Here is a 21605-nt window from a genome sequence, read left to right as displayed (position 1 = left end):
TCCCTAGTTATTCTCTTGCTCTTGATGTATGTATAGAATACCTTGGGATTCTCTTTAATCCTACTTGCCAAGGGCTTTTCATGGCCCCTCCTGGCTTCCCTAATTCCCTCCGAGTTTCTTTCTGGCTTCTTTATAATCCTCAAGTGCTCTGTTTGATCCTAGCTTCCTACACTTTACATACTTTTCCTTTTCTTTCTTGACTAAATTCACCACCTCTCTTGACATCCAAGGTTCTCTTACCTTGCCATCCTTGTCCTGTGCTCTGTGCAGCTGGTCTTTAAACACCCCCCACACATCAGATGTGGACTTGCCCAAAAACAGCTGTTCCCAATTAATTCTCCCTAGTTCCTGCCTAATACTCTCATAATTTTCCCTGCTCCAATTTAATACTCTCCCACAAGGTCCATACTTATCCTTATCTAAAGCTATCTTAAAACTTAAGGAGTTGTGGTCACTGTTCTCCCACTGACAGGTCAGTCACCTTGCCAGGCTCGTTACCCAACACCATGTCCAGTACAGCCCCTCCTCTCAGACTAAGAAACCCTCCTGGATACACCTAACAAATTCTGCACTAAGGAGGTCCCAGTTTCTATTAGAGAAGTTGAAGTCCCCCACGACACTTTTCCCTATCTACCTGCATATCTGTTCCTCAGTGCCCCGACGGCTATGGGGGGGGGCCTCTGTGGTATAATCCCAACAGAGTAATTGCATCTTTCTTCTTATTTTTGAGTCCTTGGAGAATTCCAATGTACTTGTCCCTGCAGCCTAAAAAACAGCCATTCAACATAACGCTCCATCTTGTCCCCAAGCCAATTTATATCTATCCTATTACTGCCCATTTAATCTCATGGACTTCAATAATTCTAATGTGTTGTACTCTTCTGTTACCTGATCAAAAAACTCAAATGTTAATCAGGCACAATTTAACCTCAACAAAACAGTGGTGTTTCTCTTTTAATCCTCTGTTTGTCCAAGTGACTGCTAATTTTCTCTCAGATTACTGTTTCCATAAACCTCCTCATCAAATGTCCAATCTCATGCTTTCTAAGTGTTTCTAAGCTGAACTGGAGCATTGAAGTTAGCAGTGCCTTCCACATGAGGGAGACACCGGTTTCTTCTTGTCCTCATGGTGTTTGGAAACTCCAATCCTTTCACACCTAAAGACCACATTACTTTTTTGGTTCAAAATTCAATGTTTTCAGCCACACCACATCTTTAAAATCACTCCCCTTTTGCAACAGCGTACCTCCTCCTCTAACGTACTGAAGTAACTTTTATCTGTGAAAACCTAGAAATTAAGTGGCTTGTAAATGCAAAAGTTAATAATGTGAGTGCATAGCTTGTAGAGTATAGAAGTGTACCCTCTATTCACAACAGCAATCTATATAAAGAAATTCTCACTCACCTCAATAACATCTGAATTTTTTAATGCCCTTGCTATTAGTTTTACATCAGTGGTTAATTTTTTCATTTTGTTGAACACTGTCAGCACAGATATATCAACATCTAGGGATGAGAAAAATAATTATGAAATACAGATCATTAAAGATTTTAATTCATTTATATCATGTTATGAGGCATTACTCACATCCATCTCTGGATCTTTGAATCTGTTCCTGAAGGAAGCGATCTTTGTGGAGGTTCACATCACCAAACCAAAATTCAACCTGCTTTTTAATCTCAGAAAGCACCTTGTTAACTCGTGACCTTTTCTTTTTCTCCTTTTCCTTTTCCTTTTTCTGAATACTGGATTCCGTACGTGCTGTGTCACTCGTCGCTTTCTCTGTCTCTCCCATATTTCAGTGCAGCAAGGCAATAGGCTATTCAAGAAGAAAGTACTTGCATTAAGCTTATATAAAGAACAATTTTTAAACATATGCCGGCAGCATAGAGGTGGACTTCAAGAGCAGGCATATCATTAAGGAATGCCATTTCAAACTTCTGATTGTCAGGTTATAGGAATGCGGTACACCAGCCGAGATCAGTTAATACAACCCCAACTGAGGACTCAGTATCACTTCAGAAGATGCTTATACAGACCAGGCCTCAAATAAATTAGCAAAACTGAAGTGGGCATCAAGAAAGAAATTCTCCACTGGCTGTTGTACTCCCGCCTTCTAAGGAAAATGAAGGTGGTTATTGGAAGTCGATTATTCCAGCCCCATTACATTGACAAATTAATTCCTCAGAAGTGTCTTTATTATCTTCTCTCCATCCTAAGGTTAAAAGTGAGGATGCTCATTGGTGATTTAGCTGATTCAGGCCAACACTTGGCACGATTTGGGCAGCATTCAGGTATGGCTGATGAGCAGCAAGTGACATCCGTGAATACAAGACTAAACCGCTATCCCAGCAAGACCTCCCACAGACATTCAATACCATTACCACAACAGATTGTCACCAACCCAGGGTCACCAGTGAGCAGAGTTTAAACTAGATCAGCTATATAAATACAAGACTGAACAGCAGATTAATTGCTAGGTATCCTGTGGCTAATGGCTCACTGCCTGAAACCCCAAAGCCTTGCCAGGATCTACAAAGCACAATTCAATGAGTACTCTTCACTTCACTGGATGAGTGAAGTTCCAACACTCAAGCAATCAGACAGGATCTAGGGCAAAGCTGCCTGCAAAATTGGCACCCTATTTAACAATTCACTGCTCACCATCCCATTCAGTCACATCATAGCTGTTGCACATACCATTTACAAGCTGCACAGAAGTAATCTACCAAGGTTTCTTTGGCAGCAGCTTCTAAACTTGTTGCTATCTTTACTAGAGTAGGCAAGGTCAGGAGGAATAATAGACCTGCAAGTTCCACCACATGTCACATCAATCTGACAATCGTGCATTCATTATTAGTGGGCCAAATCCTAGAGTTGCCTACATAACAACACTGTGGGCATACCTTCACAACAAGCACTGCAACAATTCCAGATACAGCTCACTACCATTTTCTCAAGGGTAATTCAAAATAAGAATTCACAGAGAAGCATGCACACTGTGTATAAAAGTAAAAAAAAAATCAAGAACTGATCTTTTTTTGTGTGGCACAAATAACAATGATAAAATTAAAAGCCTTTTGAAAACCAAAACATAGGACATTTATGGATTGCTTTGGATGACACTGGTAAGGACATTCTCAAAACAAAAATCCGTATATTTGATTAATAAAATTTCCATTTTGAATATAACTATTTAATCTACTTCCACCATACTTTCAGGCAGTTGCTTTCCAGATCACAAACAAACCACTTTGGTTCCCTTGACGTTTCTTAAATCTGTATCCTCTGGTTACCAGGATTTCTGCTACTAGTGTCTTCTTAACCATTCATAATTTTGAACAACTCAATCAAACCTCCTCACCATCACTGTTCTAACGAAAAGGAAACTTGTATTATTAAACTGACACTTAAAAATTAAGTGCCTTCTGAAACTTGCTCTATTGATATGCATGTGTGTGACTGAAACATGGACTACAACACCTAGAACACACAGCAACCAATTTCAAAACTTATTACATGGTATCTAGAACGCTAAATTTGGGGTATAAGAACAACTGTCAGCACACCTCCCCAAACCTTATTAATCTATGCTAACACAGGTGCCTGTGTGAATTCTTTCATCATGGCTATTGCACACCCACTACCACATGGTCTTGACAGAACAAGGTGTTAGCATAGATGCAATGGCACAGAGCTCCAAGGTAACTGAAAACCAGATCCTGCTGCACAAACAAATACATGGACACACAGATACATAATATTACCCACAGGCTTTTCCTCAGCACCCCACTCCCTCACATAATCCCATTCTGATCCCCCTCCCTCAATCTCCCACCTCTATCTTCCCTTCATATAACCTCCTCAGTCCCTCTTGCTCCTTTGATCTCCCTCTGTCTTAGCCCCTCCTCTTTCACTCACCTTCTTTCTTCCTGGCATCCTATCCTTCTTAATTCCTCCCATTACCCAACCATCCCCACCCTCACTTCTCCCACTCTCAAGCTTCCTACTGCTCATTCCTTCCAAGAATGGGGTCAATTATCAACCGCTGCCACTCACCCTCTTCAGGACAATTTGCATCATGAGCTTAGGTTGGATAGGTTATCAAAAAGGCATGGGTTAGCTATTTATTTAAACAAGCAGACTTCCATTTTTGACACTGATATTAATGGTATCACTGAGGATGTACATAGTAATGTTTAGATTTAGGTGTCCCCACATTTCATATTCAAAGAGACCCTCCATAGATTAGAGTTGTTTGCAATGGACACTCCAGCCTATCAGAGGATCCATGTTTCCTGCCAATTGTCAGGAGGTGGAAGCAGCATGGGGGCAGTCTATCCTCCCTCCCCTCAGGGACTCCTGCTGCCCAGAAGAGCAAGAAGACGAGTCTTCACTTTCGAATCCTTCTCTCTCCTCCCTCCCCTCCTTCCTTCTCTCTGTCTCTTCCTCCTTCACCCCACAAGCTTTCATTGTACTAAATAGCAGGTACACAAGTCTCCACTCGCTCCCACCCCCATTCTGTCAAATCCTCCCTCCATTTCTTCACACTCTTGCTCACTCCCTATCCCCCTCACTTCAATCCAAAGACACTTCTTACCCAGCAGATCACACGGAAGCAAGATTCAGAGATGAGCATTATTGCTAGGTGACAGCAGAGTTGGGAAACAGGCTTATGCACCTTGAGATTGACACAGGCCATTAAAGCAGTAGACATGAACATACACAAACCAACAGCATAGCAAGAACTGGTCTCATGGTCTTCTGCTGATGGGTGGGTGTGTGATTCCAATGAGTGAAGCAATTTGGTAGATCGAATGTGACTCACAGATCAATTAACTGAGGGGCTGCAATCCAGAGTTGGGGAGGCCCTGGCTTGGTCTATGAAATAGGTTTTGAGGAGCATTGAGAGAGGAAAAATTGGAGGAAGGGTTTTGGGAAAGAATTATAAGGCACAGGCTATGCCACTCACTATGGAGTACTTATACTCTGTAATAAGCACAATTAGAGATTTTGGGAAATCAAAACAGTGGTGGAAGCCTGATAGCAGGAATTCAAAGAAGGAGTTATGAGTAAGATGGGCACAGATTTATAAGGCTACAAAGCTAAGCTTTTGAGAAGAAAGTCAGGTTGGAGATGGGGCTGTATTTTACAAGAACAAGGAAAAATGACACTAGTTTTGAAAGAGGGAGACAGTAATTGAGAAAGAACCATAATCCACACAAGAGGCCAGAAGAGGAAGTTGATGATCAGCAATTAACTTGGAATGGGATGAAGAGAGCAGTAAGTAGATATCATGAACGGGATGAGGTCAGAGAGAGCGTGAGGGGAGATTGAATATCCTTCAAACAACAACACAAAAAAGGTCATTTGATTTTGGTTGTCCACATAAAATTGTCTTAATTTGGTCACCATCACCGATTGATGGATATTAATTTTAGCAATGAGCTATCACTCATTCATCTGTACACCTTTTCCTACCTTCCTCCAAAGGTGATTTACAACCCCATCCACTTGAACTTAATGATTAAAATCTACGGATGGATGAGTCGTAAGCAGAGGCATAACACATACTGACATCAAATTAAACGTCCAAATTCAAAAAACGTTTAAGTGCGAAACACCACGCAAAATAAATATCTGGACTGATAGTAAGAACCATGAGCTCGATTAATGTATTTTTAAGTGTATATAAAACCTCACAAGTAAACAGAATATAACGTTGCTCACCCAAATGCGTGCTTACAATCCCCAACAAAGTGCGAGGGCAATATTATTGCAATGTTGTGCTGGGCTCAGAACTCTGTTCAGCCCTCTTGCAGCTGCTGTAATTACACACAAGGCGACCCAAAACACGCGCCACCGCCGCACTGAAGGACCCGCGCTCTTCCTGTCTGCCCAGGATTCCACGCCTCGCCAACCCTAAGTAAAGACTCAAATGTGCATCCAAAAGCAGATCACTGTGCATCAAATGCCCAGCACACAGTTCATCCAAACGCATCACACAGTGCACCTAACAAGTAAATAAAAGTTTATCCAATTAAGTAAATGCGACGTAATCGTAAACAATAATACAAGACCCAGTCGGCGATAATGAAACACATGACACAAATTGCACCAAAATCAAATGCAGAAGAGAGCAAGCAATCAAGATATGAAACACACTACCTGGCATACAGTGGATCAAAATACAGGACAGTGCAACAGACCAAATAAATAAACGTAAGAGACCGTGCACATCACACACACTTGGTCAGAATAAAACAAACACGGTGCATTAAGTGAAATAAATGCCACACCAAACAAATAAACACAAGAACATACCCTGTTCTCCAATTCCTGCGACGCTGATCGACCTTCTGCGAGGTCGCGATTAGATGACGCAGCGCGGCGGGAACATTCGAGGTGTCTGTGCCCGGGGACGGGGAGGACCGGACCGGATCGGTGGCGGCTCCTCCTTCTTCTCCTCCTCATCGTCCCGCAGACCGGCGGCTGTCGTGGCGGAGCTCTCGCTGCGTCAATGACCTTTTGAGTAAAGCTTTACCTGGCGCCAGAAAACTCAAGTGAACTGGCCGCGGAGGCGAGTGTCAACGAGGACCTCGTTTGTTGGGATGAGAGCTGGCGGGGCGTTCGGGGGATCCCTCATCGCCCATCACTGACCCCACCGACAGGAGGTGAAGTGACCGCTGCTGTATTGGGGGGGAGTTTGGTTTGTATGAAATGGCTGCACTGTTTACAGCAGGGACAAGACTTCACATACAACTGGTTGGGTATTTGAAGGTTGGGACTGACTGATCGGAATCAGATTTATTATCACTGACTTATATGACTTGAAATTTGTTGTTTTGCCACAGCAGTACAGTGCCAAGACAAAAAATTATTATAACTTACAAAAATAAATAACTAGTGCAAAAAAAAGAATAACGAGGTAGTATTCATGGGTTCGTGGACCGTTCAGAAATCTGATGGTGGAGGGGAAGAAGCTGCTTCTGAATCGTTGAGTGTGGGTTTACAGGCTCCTGTACCTCCTCCCCGATGGTAGTAATGAGAAGAGGACATGTGGTGAGGGTCCTTAGTGATGGATGTGCTAGGGCATACAAGTTCTTTTGATGGGGTGGGGGAGACAGATGCACGTGTTTTGATATTCCTGATTTATTTTAAGCTACAAATTGAATTGTATTGCAAGAAATATTAATTAAATTAAAACAAGCACAAAGCAATGTAGATTTTAAAATCCATAGAACCATTCCCCTTGGCCTACGCCAAACGTCAAGCACTCACTTACACCAATCCTACATGAAACTCATTTTTATTTTCCGTATGTTCCCCTCCTAGGTCCTACTGCTTACCTGCATGCAAGGGGCAATCTACAAAAGTCAGTTAACCTACCAACCCACACATTTGAGATGTGGGAGAAAACCTGGAGGAAACCCAAATGTTCACAGGGAGATGATGCAAGCCTTGTACAGATAGCACCTGGGTCACTGGAGCTGTGAGGCAGAAGCTCTACCAGTTGAGCCGATAAGATAAGATCTTTATTAGTCACATGTACATTGAAACACACAGTGAAATGCATCTTTTGCGTAGTGTTCTGGGGAGCAGCCCGCAAGTGTTGCCACGCTTCTGGCGCCAACATAACATACCCACAACTTCCTAACCCGTATGCCTTTGGAATGTGGGAGGAAACCGGAGCACCCGGAGGTAACCCACACAGACGCGGGGAGAACGTACAGACTCCTTACAGACAGCGGCGGGAATTGAACCTGGGTCGCTGGCACTGTAAAGTGTTACGCTAACCACTACACTACACAATGTGCAGGCAACCCTGTGGTCATCGACCCTGTTTCAAAATATGTTTGAAGTTCTGGCTCTTCTTGAGAATAATTCTAATTTACATAACATGTTTAAATCAAATACTTAGGAATGAAACACAATCAAGCTAAATTTGACTGGATTCATTTAAAGAGGCATTAGGGTTGGTGAACAAAGGGTTGTTCAGATTAGTGGAGTTTAAGGAGAGTTTTTCATCCACAACAATTTAGGGAGGAAGTTCCAGTTTTTAGGGCTTTGGCAGTTGATAGCAGTGTAGCATTTACAAGTAGAGATGTATTAGAGGATAGAATTGGATGAGTTCAGATATCTCGGGAGTTTTTTTAGGCTAGAGGAGATTTAAAGGTTAGGATGGACAACATTATGGGAGAATCTGAAAACTAGGATAGGCATTTTAAACTCATAATTAACCAGAAGCCAGTTTAGGCACAAGAATATGGAGATGATGGGTGAAAGGGATGATGCAAGACAAGACATGTCGGCAGCAGTGTTTTTGATTCCCATGTTTTCAGAGGGTGGAATGAGAAGCTAGCCAAAATTTTCATTGGAATAGTTATTCTAGTGGTAACAAAGACACAGATGAAGGTTTCTGCAGCTGGTGTGTTGAGACATGATGAAGCCTGATGACAGTGCAGAGCTTGCAGCAGGTGGTTTTAGAGAAAGGCAAATATAGTCAAGCGAATATATGGAATGAGCTGCCAGAGGAAGTGGGAGAAGTGGCATAATTACAATGTTTAAAAATCATCTGAACAGGTTCATGGATAGGAAAAGTTTAGAGAGATACAGGTCAGGCAAATGGGACTAGGTCAGGAAGGCACCTTGGTCAGCATGAACGAGTTGGGCCAAAGGGTTTGTTTCCATGCTGTTTAACTCTATGACTCAGCTCTTAGCCAAAAAGAGTACAGTCTGTTCAGCCTCAGATGATTGCCAAGAAGGATGAAATTGGTATTGGTTGGGGAAATGGTTTGTGGCAGACACTGAGAATAATGATTTTAGTTAAATAAAATTAATGTTCAGCTAGTAATGGATGAGTGGATGTCAATGAAGTGATCTGAGAACTGTGAAACAATGATGTAGCTGATAGAGAGTGTAGTGAGGTAGTGTAGGGTGTCATCGTAAGTTTTAAGACTATTGAACGGTTCCCTAGTACGATAAGATGGACCCTTGACCTCACAATCTACCCTGTTATGACCTTGTACCTTATTGTCTACCTGCGCTGCACTTTCTCTGTAGCCATGACACCTTGCTCTACATTCTGTATTTTACCTTGTGCACTGTGTAATGAATTGATCTGTATGAACGGCATGCAAGACAAGACAAGTCAGTACAAGTGACAATAATAAACCAATTCCAATCAGCCTACATGTGGAAGCTGATGTATTTTTAGAGAATGTTGCAGAGAGGCTACATGTGGATGAAAAGTAGGAACAGGCCAAAAGAATCATCCTGGGACATCAGAGCTAATGGCATCAGTGGAGGAGGAGAGATCATTGCAGCTGTGGCTATCACTGGTTAGATGAGAATAGATCATGCGTGTGGGCGATAGTGAAAAAATATTGGAAAGAGGCTGGTGTGCGGTCCAGCTTTGTTAAAGACTCCAGTCAGATTGAGAAGGCTAATAAATGATATGACAGTTACACAGGATATTGCTAATGCTTTTGCTAGCAGCAGTTTGGTACTATGGTTGGAGGGGAAACCTAATTAGAGAGAGTCAGATACGGAAGAGTGAGAAGAATGGACACAAATATGGGAGGTGACAGCATGATCAGGACTTCGAAAAGAAAGACTTGCATCTATATAGGATCATTCACAGCCTTGGGTAGTCTAAAGCAATTCATGACTGATGAGGTACTTCTGGAAATGTTGTCGCTGTTGTAGTTCAGGAAGCAGGGTAATTCATTTATGCACATCCTGCTGCTGCCATCAGCATTGTGATGAGAATCCTTTTTTTGTGATATTAATTGAAGGTTAAATATTGCACAAGACCCTGCACTTTTTGAAGCAATGCCATAGGATCTTTTACATTCAACTGAAAAGACCAGGCCTCATTTTAATGTCCAATCTGTAAGATGGTACCTCAGATATTGAAGTATTGCCTTAGTATTCCATTGAAATGTCGGGCTAGATTTTTTTGTGTTCGAATTTCTGGAGGGGAACTTGAACCCACATCCTTCTGATTCAGAACCACTGAGCTGCAGGTCAGACAGTAGAGAGGAAAAGGAGACTGAAGGTGGGATACTAGTTTACAAGGATGAAGAGATCATGGATGGGTTTGTATCAATATTAACAGCATATAGTCAGTTACCTCTATCACAGCCTGCCCTTCTCCTTGCTTAGCAAATGTGATCAAATTTCCCTCAAGCCCACAATATTCGTCTTTCTCCATTTTCTGTTCTCTCTCCCATTTCTTAGCTTATTTATGAACCCACCCAATGCTGTTCTTGAGTCTATTCCTCTGAACATGTGGCCATCCAAGTTCTTTTCCTGGTCCTGTGAAAGCTTGTGATAATCAATGATTGGTTCTCAGATCCAGTCTCACTTCCTTTGCCTCTTCTCATTTAAAAAAAACGTCATATTTCTTGCACTCTGACAATCAAGAGATTCCATTTGAGGACCAAGTGATCTCAGTACTGTGGCAGAGGCCCTGCTGAATTGATGTGAAATCAACTGGAAATGGGAAAATGGGCTTTATGTAGCAGTTAGCGTAACGCTTTACGGCGCCAGCGTTCCGGGTTCAATTCTGGCCGCTGTCTGTAGGGAGTTTGTACGTTCTCCCCGTGTCTGTGTGGGTTTCCTCCAGGTGGTCCGGTTTCCTCCCACATTCAAAAGAGGTACGGGTTAGGAAGTTGTGGGCATGCTATGTTGGTGCCGGAAGCGTAGCGACACTTGCGGGCTGCCCCCAGAACACACTACGCAAAAGATGCATTTCACTGTGTGTTTCGATGTACATGTGACTAATAAAGCTATCTTATCAAATAAGAAAAGCTAATCAGTGCCAGTGATGCATTAGATAATCCAGCCCAAAAGGTTAATCTCAGTCTGTATTACACCAAACTTTTGACACCATTCAATAAAATTGTTATAAATGTACAAATACAATATTCTTTTTCTACTTAGAGCTGATGCCATTGAATTATGAATTAGACTTGCTGAAGTGACCTGGTGCTTGGAAAAAGGGAAAGAAAATGTCTTGCCGTGAGTTTATTGTGAGTAAGCCAAATTTTACATGATTTGTTCCTTTGATATGTCTGAATTCTTTCATGGGAGTCTGTCATTTGCATAATTTTTGTAAAGTCAGATGATTGGTTTACCCTATGTTATTGCCTCAAACTTCCAAATGTTAATTTTAATTTGAGGTATTTCCAGAAATCTCTTAGTTAAAAACCTGTTGTATGACTGAAGTGCAGAATGTGCATCATTTGAGCACTTAATCCTTGCTTTCAATTTCAGGTGCTGTACACTATTCAGAAAACACAAAAAACAAAGAAATGGCATGATGGTGTTTTAAAGACCAGTTCTTCTGGGAATAAGGTTTGATTATCAAGTAGAGAGATAATGGAGGACTTTTGTAAAATTTTCTACCAAATATAATTTAATTTCACAATATATGGGGTAATGCATAGTTTCCCACCTGACACAAGGTAACATTCAAAAAAAATAACTGTTGAGACTGTATGCCTAGTTTAGTTTCATTATTAGACATTTTGTTTGGACACCTTCTGAATCAAACTGACATTAAAAAGTTACTGATGACTGTTTATTTGAGTCAGCAAGATATTTCAGAGAAATAAATCAGTTTCCTTTATGTGATTAGAGGTATTGTAGTTTTATTCTTAAAATTATTTATCCTTCCTGGTCTTCATGCTAAATTACAAATTTACAGATGTCCATTGCCCTGCAGTGTTTCATTTGAAAAGTCATTTTTGGAGTCTGTGAAGTGTTGATGGGATTTTTCCTCACATGTACAACATGTCCAAGCTTCTCATACTGTGTTTGCATCTAGTTCTAGAGAGCAGTGCCTTTATTAGCATTTGGTCTTCTTTTTCAAACCATAACCATGGCAGGATTACAGTCTCATTATGCTTCAAATCTTACATTGTTTTGAAATGCCAAATAAAGATTAATTACGAATGCGTGCGGTGCACCAACTGGCAATAATTCATTGTTTTTACTTCTATTTGGATTCTATAACCAGATTATTGTTTCATAATTTATTCATTTATGTTTGTTTCAACAAATATTTGGGGAAAGTAAAATTTTGGGGACCAAAGTCAGGCTTTTTTTGTATAGAAATAAAATGCTGGAAATATTTCGGCTTAATCTTTGAAGAGAGAAACAGAGAGAGCATTTCTGGTTGATGACCTATCATCAGGACTTTTTTTTCCCTTTTCAGGCAACTTTGTATGACGATAAAGGACTCTGTCTGGATCACATATATATCAAATTTGGAGAGGTGATCTATTTTATTCAATGTCTTTTTCATCTCTGTTGTGGAATATTTTGTTTACGGAGGTGTTGTATGTGCAGTAATGAACAATCCCTTGATTTACATTATTTAGTCTAGTTTAATGATATCTGAATGAGTGGTTATATCCATCTAAAGTTTCCAATCTACGTGGATCTTTGAAGGTTATAAAAGAATGGTCAAAGTGAAAATGTTTCCACATACAGATGAAAAGAAAAATAAGGGCCATAAATAGTCACTAACAAATCCAAAACAAACTGCTTTCCTTAGAAAATGGTCAGAATTTGGATCTTGTGACCACAGAGTGTAACTGAGGTAAATAGTTTAGATCCAGTCAAGAGTAAGTTAGGTGAGCACGTGAGGCGAAACAAACAGGTGAATATGTTGATTGGGTTAAATGAAGAGAAGTGAGAGGAGGTTTCTGTTGCACATTAGCAGCCAAATAAATCTATTTCCCAAATTGTTTTCGTGCTGTAAATGTTTTATAATGTATATTCTACTTCACCACCACATCTTGAACCCTCAACTGTCTCCAAGTTGTAATGTTGGGTGAGCAGAAATTTTACCCATCTCATTATTGCAAAGCTGTTATTTTCAGACCCTTTCATCAAATCCATTCTCCAGCTTTAAACTTCATCCTTGTCATTGCCCATTCTGAAACTGTAGCCTTGGAGTCGTCATGCTACCAATCCAATCCATGCAATGCAGTGACTGTTTCGACTTTTATAACATTGTGCCCTACATCAATTCATCTAATGCAGAAATTTCAGCCATATCTTTATTACTTCTGAGATTGACTATTCTAAATTTTTCTTGGAAACTTCATGTGATCTATCCTCTATAAACTTAAGCTTACCTATGACTGTTCATTTTGAAAGTTGTTTATTGTCTTTTCCCTCCCTAGCTCTGCAATTTTCTCTGGCTCTATAACCCTCCTGAGTATCTATGCTCCTCCAATTCTGATGTCTTTATCATCTTTAAATTTAATTGTTCCACTATAGTGGCCATACAATAACAACGTTTAAAAGACATTTGGACAGGTACATGGATAAGAAGGATTTAGAGGGATATGGGCCAAATGAGGGCAAATAGGACTAGCCTAGATGGGCATCTTGGTCCGCATGATTCTGTTGGGCTGAAGGGCATGTGTCTGTGATGTATTAATCTGTGACCTCCAGCTGTCTAGTTCATAAAGTCTACACTTTCCTCTAATAAAATCTCTCCTCCTCGACCACACTTTCCCCAAAATATACCGTCTGATCAGCCATTGGTGTCATGGTGTGAAATTTTGTTTGGTGCTCCAGTTGAATCGTGGAATGTTTTGAAATGTTAAAGATGCTTCTAAGTACATAGAAAAATAAAGGCAAGGGTAGGCCAGATTTCAAGCCTGCTGTGCCATTCAATATAATCATGGATGATCGTCTATCTCATTAAAATATTCCTGCTTGCACCTCATGATGTCTTTTCCCTTTAGAAACTAATCTTCCTCCTCCTTAAATATCTTCAGTGACATGACCTCTACAGGTCTCTGTGGTAATGAATTCCACAGGTTCACCACTGAATGAAGAAATTTCTCATGTCAGTCCTAAATGTCTTATACCTGTATCTTGAGACTGTGACGCCCTTGTTTGAGACACCCCTGCCAGGGTAAATATCCTCCTGACATCCTGTCTGTCTAACCCTTTGAAAAGTTTGTAAGTTTCAATTAGATCCCCTCTCATTCTTCTTCCAAATAATTTCAGTGTTGTTTTCTGCTGCTTTGATAGATAAAATCAGGCAAGGAATTTGAAAGTGATCGATATTTAATCACTGTGGAAGAAGAAAAAATATTTCAGGAAAAGGACATTAATTGCATCAGTCAAGAAGAAGCCACAAAACTTGTCAGAACTAATGTAATCCCCACAAATCTAACTCGATGTCACTTGCCTGTGGGTCTGAAACGAAAATACACTGTAAGTAATGAATTTGATGTAACTTTGCAATATACTTGTATTTGGATGTTCATAGTTATCTCTTGAGTATTGTATTTTAATTTAGTTTCATGTAAATATTACAGGGCTTCCAAGGACCTCGGGAGATATCAAAGAAACTGACAACAGAGCAGAATGATGTATCATGCGTAATGACTAAATCCCAGCAGCCAATCTCTTCATTCCCTCAGCTTTATGGTACTTCACCACTTTTTTCTACCATGTGCACAAAGAAAACCTTAAGTTGCTCTTCTCTTCTACAAGAGGAATCTCCAGAAACGAATGAGGGAAATTCAACAAGTGAAACCACGTTAAGCTCTAAATTACCTACCACACTGGCACTGAGTCAGTACTCTAAATTGAGGGACAGTGAAGAAATGAATACTTTTTATTCAACTGATGCTGGATTCACTGCAATGATTTCCCATCCAGAAGGCTGTTCCCATAGTAATGGAACACATGAGAATAGGAGGAGCAAAGCACAAATTTTAGCATTGCTTGACAGAAAAACATGGTCAAGCTGCAATATGCTAGAAAATTCTGAACTTAATCCACAGGAGTCTATAGTTGGCTCTCACATTGCTCATACAGCAGATGTACCTGGCCTTCAAGCTGGCTATTCTTGTGAAAAGGCAGATCCTAGATTGGCGCCACATTGTGATATGGAATTGCTCACAGACTGTGATTTAACTGGAAATTTGTCTGAAGGTTTAGGTAGAGGAAGTTCTTGGAATATTCAAGAAATGCAACAGAAGTGTAAGGAGAAGGAAGATTCACCTAATTCAAGCACAAGTGAGCAGACCAAACCGAGGGAGGTTTGTACAACTACCAGAGAAACATTGGACAATGATGTTTGCAAGGCAAACAAATGTTTTATCAAACTGGACAATCCATCTAAGGAGTTGCTTTCTACAACTGACAGTGGCCATTTTGAGAAACTAATTGCACAGGTAGAGTTGGGCACCATGAACACAAATTTTGCTGATATAAACTTTGATCTACTAGGTGAATTTTTCTCAGAAAAAAACAGAACAACTAATCTGTATGAAAATGAAATATTACCGCAAAGATCATTGAACATATGTTCTACCTCTTCTGAACCCATTTCAACACTTTCTGTACTTAAAGGTATGGACGTCCATCAAGCCGACCATATAAAATTGGAAGCTCAGTCATCTGTTGCTGAAGAGAAGGATTTGGATCCAATTTTGCATGGAGAGAAACAAACTGAAATTAAAACCAGAACTCTCCCAAGCACTGCACCTTTATCAGAAAAACATTCTTCAGATGCTTGGAAGAAATCTATACATGAATTTAAAGAGCCCAGGTCAAAAACTGATAACTATTCTTTCATTCATCCTCCAGAAGACACCATCTCACTGTTAAAATCTTTATCTGAACATAGCACTGCAATAGAAAGTTTAGAAAAGCTTAATGTACAAAAACATTTTGAAGACTGTGCAATCAATGAGGGCCTGGAACAAGCATTTGATCAGTCAGAAGGCATTACTAGGGGTAAGAATGTAGATTTGTGATTTCTTCATAAAAATAATAAATACAAGCAAGAGGAGTCATTGGGCCCAGCATGCCTGCTCTGCTGTTCAATAAGATAGTGGATAATCTTTTACCTTGGTGCCTTTTTGCTGCATTAATCCTATGTCCTTTCATTCCTTTCATGTTGAAAAATCTGTTATCTCTTGAAAATACTCAGAAACATCCTACACAGCCCTCTTGCATGGAGAATTCTGATGGTTCACTCCCCTGTAGGTGTAGAAATTTCCTACCTTGTGCTGATTGGCCAATCCATTATTTTGAAATTGATCCCCTAGTTCCAGATACCCTTGCCAATGCTTCAATGAGTTCAGTTCTCATTCTTCTAAATCTGAGTATAGGTCCAATATGCTTAACTTGTCATGTGACAATTCATCCCATGAATCAATCTGGTGAACGTTTAGTCCCTTAATTGCAAGTATCCTTCCTTGGGTAAGAACTCCTGTACATAGTATTCCAGATGCAGTCTCACCAGGACCCTTTATAATTCAAACAAGACATCTTCTGTACTCTAATCCTCTTGCAATAAAAACCACCACAACATTTGTCTTCCTCAGTGATTTGTGTGCAAGGACATCTAGGTCCCTCTGAACACTAACACCTTTTGAACACTAACCATTAAAAAAAATTGTCTTTTTAATTTTTCACTGCAGTGATAACCTCCCATTTTTCCATGTTATATTCCATCTGCCATGCTCTTGCCCATTCACTTAATCTATCTATATCTCCCTAAAGCCTCTGCATGCACAGTTCACACTGCTATCCAGCTTTGTATTATCAAAAGTACTGTGGAATGATTTATGAACTGTGACTGATTTATTTTTTAAAAACATGTTTAGGAATGAGTTCTGAGAATGAGGATTTGAAGCATTGTGATATTTTAAGCCAGAATCCCAACTATAGTCTTCCAGAATGTAATGCAGACAGAGGTAAGAAACTGTAAAACAATGTTAATCTAACAACACATTATAGTGTGTATGCAACTATATTTTTGTTTACTATGTAAGATAGATGAATTAAGTATTAATGAAAACAATGTAATTATCCACAATTTTTAAGCTATAGGAGCATGATAGGGCAGGTCTTGTTTTTCTGGAAAAATCTACAATGTAAAAGAAACAAATCTGTATTGCTTGTTTAAAACTCATGGAGCCAGAAAAGCTTGGCAATAACACTTGTCAGAATGCTTCATTAAATAGATATAATAGTTATGTGATTACATTCCTTAATTTTCTTTGTTCATTTGGTCTCTATCAGCCTCTTAGCTGTAAACATTCAGAACTGTTCACACTCTCTACAAGCTGCACATTGAATACACTTTCCAGCTACATTGCTTTCTGAAGATACCATGGTGTATTTCTGGAAGACTAAAGAAATTAAACACCAGTAGTAACATAACTGTTCTATGAAAGTAAAAAACATGCAGATACTGGAAATCAGTAATAAAAACAGGAATCACTGAAAGTACTCAGCAGGTCGGGCTGAGTGGAAAGAGAAACAGTTAACGTTTCAGGTTGAAGACCTTTTGTTAGAACTGTTCTAACAGTTTTCTGCAGTTCAGTAAAGAAAATTTGGTTTGCATTGAGAAATTGCCATTCCATAAGTGAAATTGCTAACAAAAAATCAGGCACTTGCCCATGAGATGGAAAGGAAGATTTTGTGGATGGCATGCTCATTTTAGGACCTAAATCAAGAACATAACGGGCAGTCAGTGTGTGCATTTTAAATGATTATTCCTGCCTGCTGGAAGTTCTACCTTGTTAGGGGAGAATTCTCACACCTCACCAGTTATCCTGTTGCTGTGTAGTGTTGGATATTTTCAAATGAGTTCTTTTGCACACTAAACTGATAGCATACACTATGTATTGTGAGATTATCCTGTACAGATCAAGAAGTTCTGTCCTTGTGCTGACCTGTATGATTACTGCCAGATGCTATGATTGGCTTAGTGAGTAAGAAAAATAAACAAAACCCCTAGTGATTTCTGCTGAAAACTCTGTTTTTACATATGTAATTTGAATAATTGGACAAGCTGAGCAGCAATAACTTTCAAAATTGAACAGCTCAACTGTTATTGACAAATAATAAAGAATGACCAATTGGGTGAAGCATCAAAGGATTTCTGGTATCGCTAGAATTCTGCCTGCAATTAATTGGTATGTTTAGGAAAGGAAGGAATAAATGCTCTTATTGAATATGATTAATATTAAATGGGTACTGTTCCAACATTACTTAACAAAGCTATTAATACTGCTATATAGAAAGCCTGTACAACTAAAATCATAATTTTGCATTCGCTTTACTTTTAGAAACCAATCAAGCTTTTGTGTTGTAGCTGTGAGAGTTTTGAAATCAATTTCACTTAATCTTTTTCCTTGACATATATATTGAATCTGAAAGACCATTACTTAATGATCCTCTAGTGATTCCTAACATTTCTCTTAGTTTCAACAGAACATTCTTTCCGTACTCCAAGGAATTCATCCACAGAATTCAGTTGTCTGGCTGAGGTACAGTAGATGCTTGTAGTTTGGGTTCCAAGTTGAGATTTCATATTTTCTTTATTAAGAATTCTGTGCCATGGTGAAATACTGTATTGCTTCTATTAAAGCCTATTCCTTTTTGCCTCGGATGTGCATAGATATATTGCCTTTCCAATGTGTAATACAAGGTAGCTTGATTGAACTCCATGCCTATAATGAAGTTAAATATAATTGAGTATCATGAAAGTAATATTTTAAGATTTATTATTAAAAACCTCCAAATGTTATGATCACGTGAAGGATGTGCAATATCACTGCAACACGATGTGAAATAAAATTCTTATGCTGCAGAATGACTTGCATGTTCTGGTATTATTTTAGTTTTAATCATGGCATATGACTAACTAGATGTATTGTCTGTAAAATTATATAAAAGGAGGTTTGCCGTTTAACTTTCACAATGTGTAAGATAAATTCTAGAGGTGCTCTGCAAAGCTAATTACTTGTCGAGGATTGATCTTGCAGATTTACTTTTTACAGGGAAGTTCAATTTATACAAGTAGGAATTATTTTATCTCAATAATTCACAAGACTTTTTTTTGCAGTAAACAATTGAAAATTCTTTGGAGCATAAAACTGTAGGTGTTGGAAATTCAAACAAAAACAGAAAATGCTACAAGAACTCAGCAGGTTAGGTAGCATCCATGGGGAGAGAGTTAGTGTTTTTGATGAAGAGCCGTGGACCTAAACTGGAAAAGTGAGAAAACAAGCATGTTTTAAGTTTCAGAACAGGGAAGGGATAGAGAGAGGTTGTGTCTATGGTTGGGTGCTCTGTTTCTCTATACATGGATCCTGCCTGACCTGAGTTCTTCTTACATTTTCAATTTAACTTTAATATTTTGAACACAAGTGAAATCACAAAACAAAGTGGGAATTTTACTTTTTGAAGAGATAATTTGAATTGAACACTTTTGAATTAAGAATAGTAGACTACAGATCATATTCTAGAAGTAGCATTCTTCAGTCCCCAATGCTTCAATGGAGGCATCTACCAGGTAGTATGCTGCTAAGCTATGGAAAACAGGGAGGTACTTGGAGGTATGGTAGCATTGTATTTAAGTTACTCAACTCATACCCAAAGGCATGGACAATTGATGCAGAGTCAAGAGTTTGAATCTCACCCACAGAAGCTGGGGAATTTAAATTCTAAGAATTCAATCTAGAAAAACAATCTGGTATCAATAATGACTGTGAAGCTATTAGGTTGCCACTTAAAAACACAGTTGGTTCACTTGTATTGTTCAGTAAAGGATGAATGCCATCCTTGCGTAACTTAGTCTCAATGTGGTTTGAGATTTTAAAACAGCCTAGCAAGGTAATTTGGTATGGACAAATACTGGCCTTACTAGTGATATTTACATAATGTAACTGAATAAATAACTCAGTTCTTTGGTCAATGTTTAATCATGAATTTAGGGCACTTCTTCATTTGAATGGGTTATTGCAGCTACCATGCATTATAATTCAGGATTCTTAATTTTCCTACACTTTAGGCATCGCTATTTAGCTTGTGTTCCTGCAATTCATTTGCTGCTCTGAAAAGCAAGTTATTTGAAATTATTGCATTTGAAACTGAGGGTGAGATGCTGTTCCTTAGGCTTCCTCAAGTCTCTTGGTTTGTTTTCCATCGCTCCCCAACCCTCTCTGCAACTTAAAAATAGCTTGTATTCCCATTTGCCCAGTTCTGGTGAAGGGCCTTTGACCCAAAACATTTCCAACGTTTTCTGTTTTTATTTTGCGCTCCTGACTTGTGCCTTGTATATTGCGGAAAGGCTTTAGGGTGTCAGGAGCTGAGCGATTTACCACAGGATACCCACCCTCTGACCTGCTCTTGTAGCCACAGTATTTATGTAGCTGGTTCATCTACGTGCTGTGCTTCTGGTCAGTGCTGATCCTCAGGATGTTGATGGCAGGAGACTTGGCAATGATAATGCCATAGAATTTTATATTTTCTTACGGTGTAGGAGGAGATCATTTGACCCATCAAGCCTATGCTAACTCAGAGCAATCCCATCAATCCCATTACTCTACTTATTTTCCTATAATCTCTTCTCATATTCCCTTCAACTCCACTGATTTTCTTTCTACCCATCTATAACAGTAGCCAGTTAATCTTCCAGGATTTGGGCAGAAACCTGAGCACCTGGGGTATACAAAGTCCTGAAACTCCCTGCTGTGCCAGTGTGCAGCCAAGGGTAAGTGGTTAGACTCTTGTTGGAGATGGTCATTATCTGGCACAGCTTCAATAATGCCACATTTACTCAAGTCCTATCTTGATACCATGAGCAGTCATTCAGCTATCTTCTCAAACTCAGTTCTTTGGTCAATGTTTAGACCAAAGTTGTGATGGGGTCTGAAGCCAAGTGGTCCTAGCAAAAACCAAACTGGACATCAGCAAGAAGGTTATTGTTGAGTCTGTGGCGTTTGATACCATTGTCAATGACAGTTTCCAATATTTTACTGATGATTGAAAGTAGACTGCAGTAATTAGGCAGATTGCATTCTTCCTGGTTTTTGTGAACAGGACATATCTCAGCAATTTTCCACAGTGTTGGGTAGCTGCCTGTGTTGAAACTGTACTGGAACATCATGGCTAGAGGTGCAAATAAGAGGGCAGGTTTGGGTCTATAGCATGGATGTCGTGTGTTCCCAAAACCTTTGCTTTATCTAGTGCTCTCAGCCATTTCTTGTGGACTGGATATTAGCTTTTGTGATTGTGGGGATCTCAAGGAAGCAGTGATGGATCATCTATTCAGTAATCATTTATAACAGTCCACAGACATAATTAGTCTTTGGAACCAGAAAATTTGCTAAACAGTGATTATGACTTAGAAGCTCACCTTATTCAACAAAATGTAGATTTTCAGGGCACTATATTGCAACATTAGTTAGTAGATAGTTAGATTTTTCATCACCAAGGATTCCCTTCTTGTGTAGAAAGTTGCAAATTAGCATAACCACTGGAGGAGCACTTATTAACTGGTAGCAACTTTAGGATTCTCACATCAAAGCAAAGTTGTCAGTTTCACAGTGTAATATTGGTGCATTGTTAATCATTTTGCTATCATCCCAATGACAAAACTTATTTGATGTAAATTACATTATTAACTCTAAATTTCTAAGAAGTTGATGTTCATTTGTTTGTTGCATTCTTGTTTTTATTCTTCTTGTTTGTAGACATCTTGAAATTGGAAGGTGATGACAAAGGTGTATCGAAAATCTAGCGTATTTTTAAAAGCAAAACT

The 21605-nt window shown here is 39.4% G+C and overlaps 2 protein-coding genes across 4 annotated transcripts in view; one reads left to right on the top strand and one right to left on the bottom strand.

Moving 5' to 3' along the window:
* Positions 1–6361, bottom strand: part of larp7 (La ribonucleoprotein 7, transcriptional regulator) — a 36931-nt gene extending 30570 nt beyond the window's left edge. For 2 of the 3 annotated variants that reach the window (XM_052010028.1, XM_052010031.1), the window contains exons 1-3: positions 5732–5878; positions 1589–1820; positions 1406–1506 (exon numbers count right to left, since the gene is read on the bottom strand). In XM_052010028.1, coding sequence (XP_051865988.1) covers positions 1406–1506; positions 1589–1796 — 309 coding nt within the window. In that variant the 5' untranslated portion in view covers positions 1797–1820; positions 5732–5878. Of the gene's footprint in view, positions 1–1405; positions 1507–1588; positions 1821–5731; positions 5879–6325 lie in introns of those variants that run through there. The other variant, XM_052010030.1, reaches the window with a different exon arrangement.
* Positions 6362–6400: 39 nt separating this feature from the next.
* The window catches only part of LOC127584194 (protein ZGRF1-like), a 73779-nt gene continuing 58574 nt past the window's right edge, over positions 6401–21605 (top strand). Inside the window, exons 1-8 of the mRNA XM_052040790.1 lie at positions 6401–6675; positions 10949–11037; positions 11282–11362; positions 12225–12284; positions 14063–14248; positions 14353–15781; positions 16657–16746; positions 18263–18327. Coding sequence (XP_051896750.1) covers positions 11017–11037; positions 11282–11362; positions 12225–12284; positions 14063–14248; positions 14353–15781; positions 16657–16746; positions 18263–18327 — 1932 coding nt within the window. The 5' untranslated portion in view covers positions 6401–6675; positions 10949–11016. The remainder of the gene's footprint in view (positions 6676–10948; positions 11038–11281; positions 11363–12224; positions 12285–14062; positions 14249–14352; positions 15782–16656; positions 16747–18262; positions 18328–21605) is intronic.

The sequence above is a fragment of the Pristis pectinata genome, chromosome 2 (genome assembly GCF_009764475.1).
Source record: "Pristis pectinata isolate sPriPec2 chromosome 2, sPriPec2.1.pri, whole genome shotgun sequence".
In the NCBI taxonomy this organism is placed as follows: domain Eukaryota; kingdom Metazoa; phylum Chordata; class Chondrichthyes; order Rhinopristiformes; family Pristidae; genus Pristis; species Pristis pectinata.
Note: the sequence above shows the minus strand (reverse complement) of the source record. Positions and strands in the feature narration are given on the sequence as shown.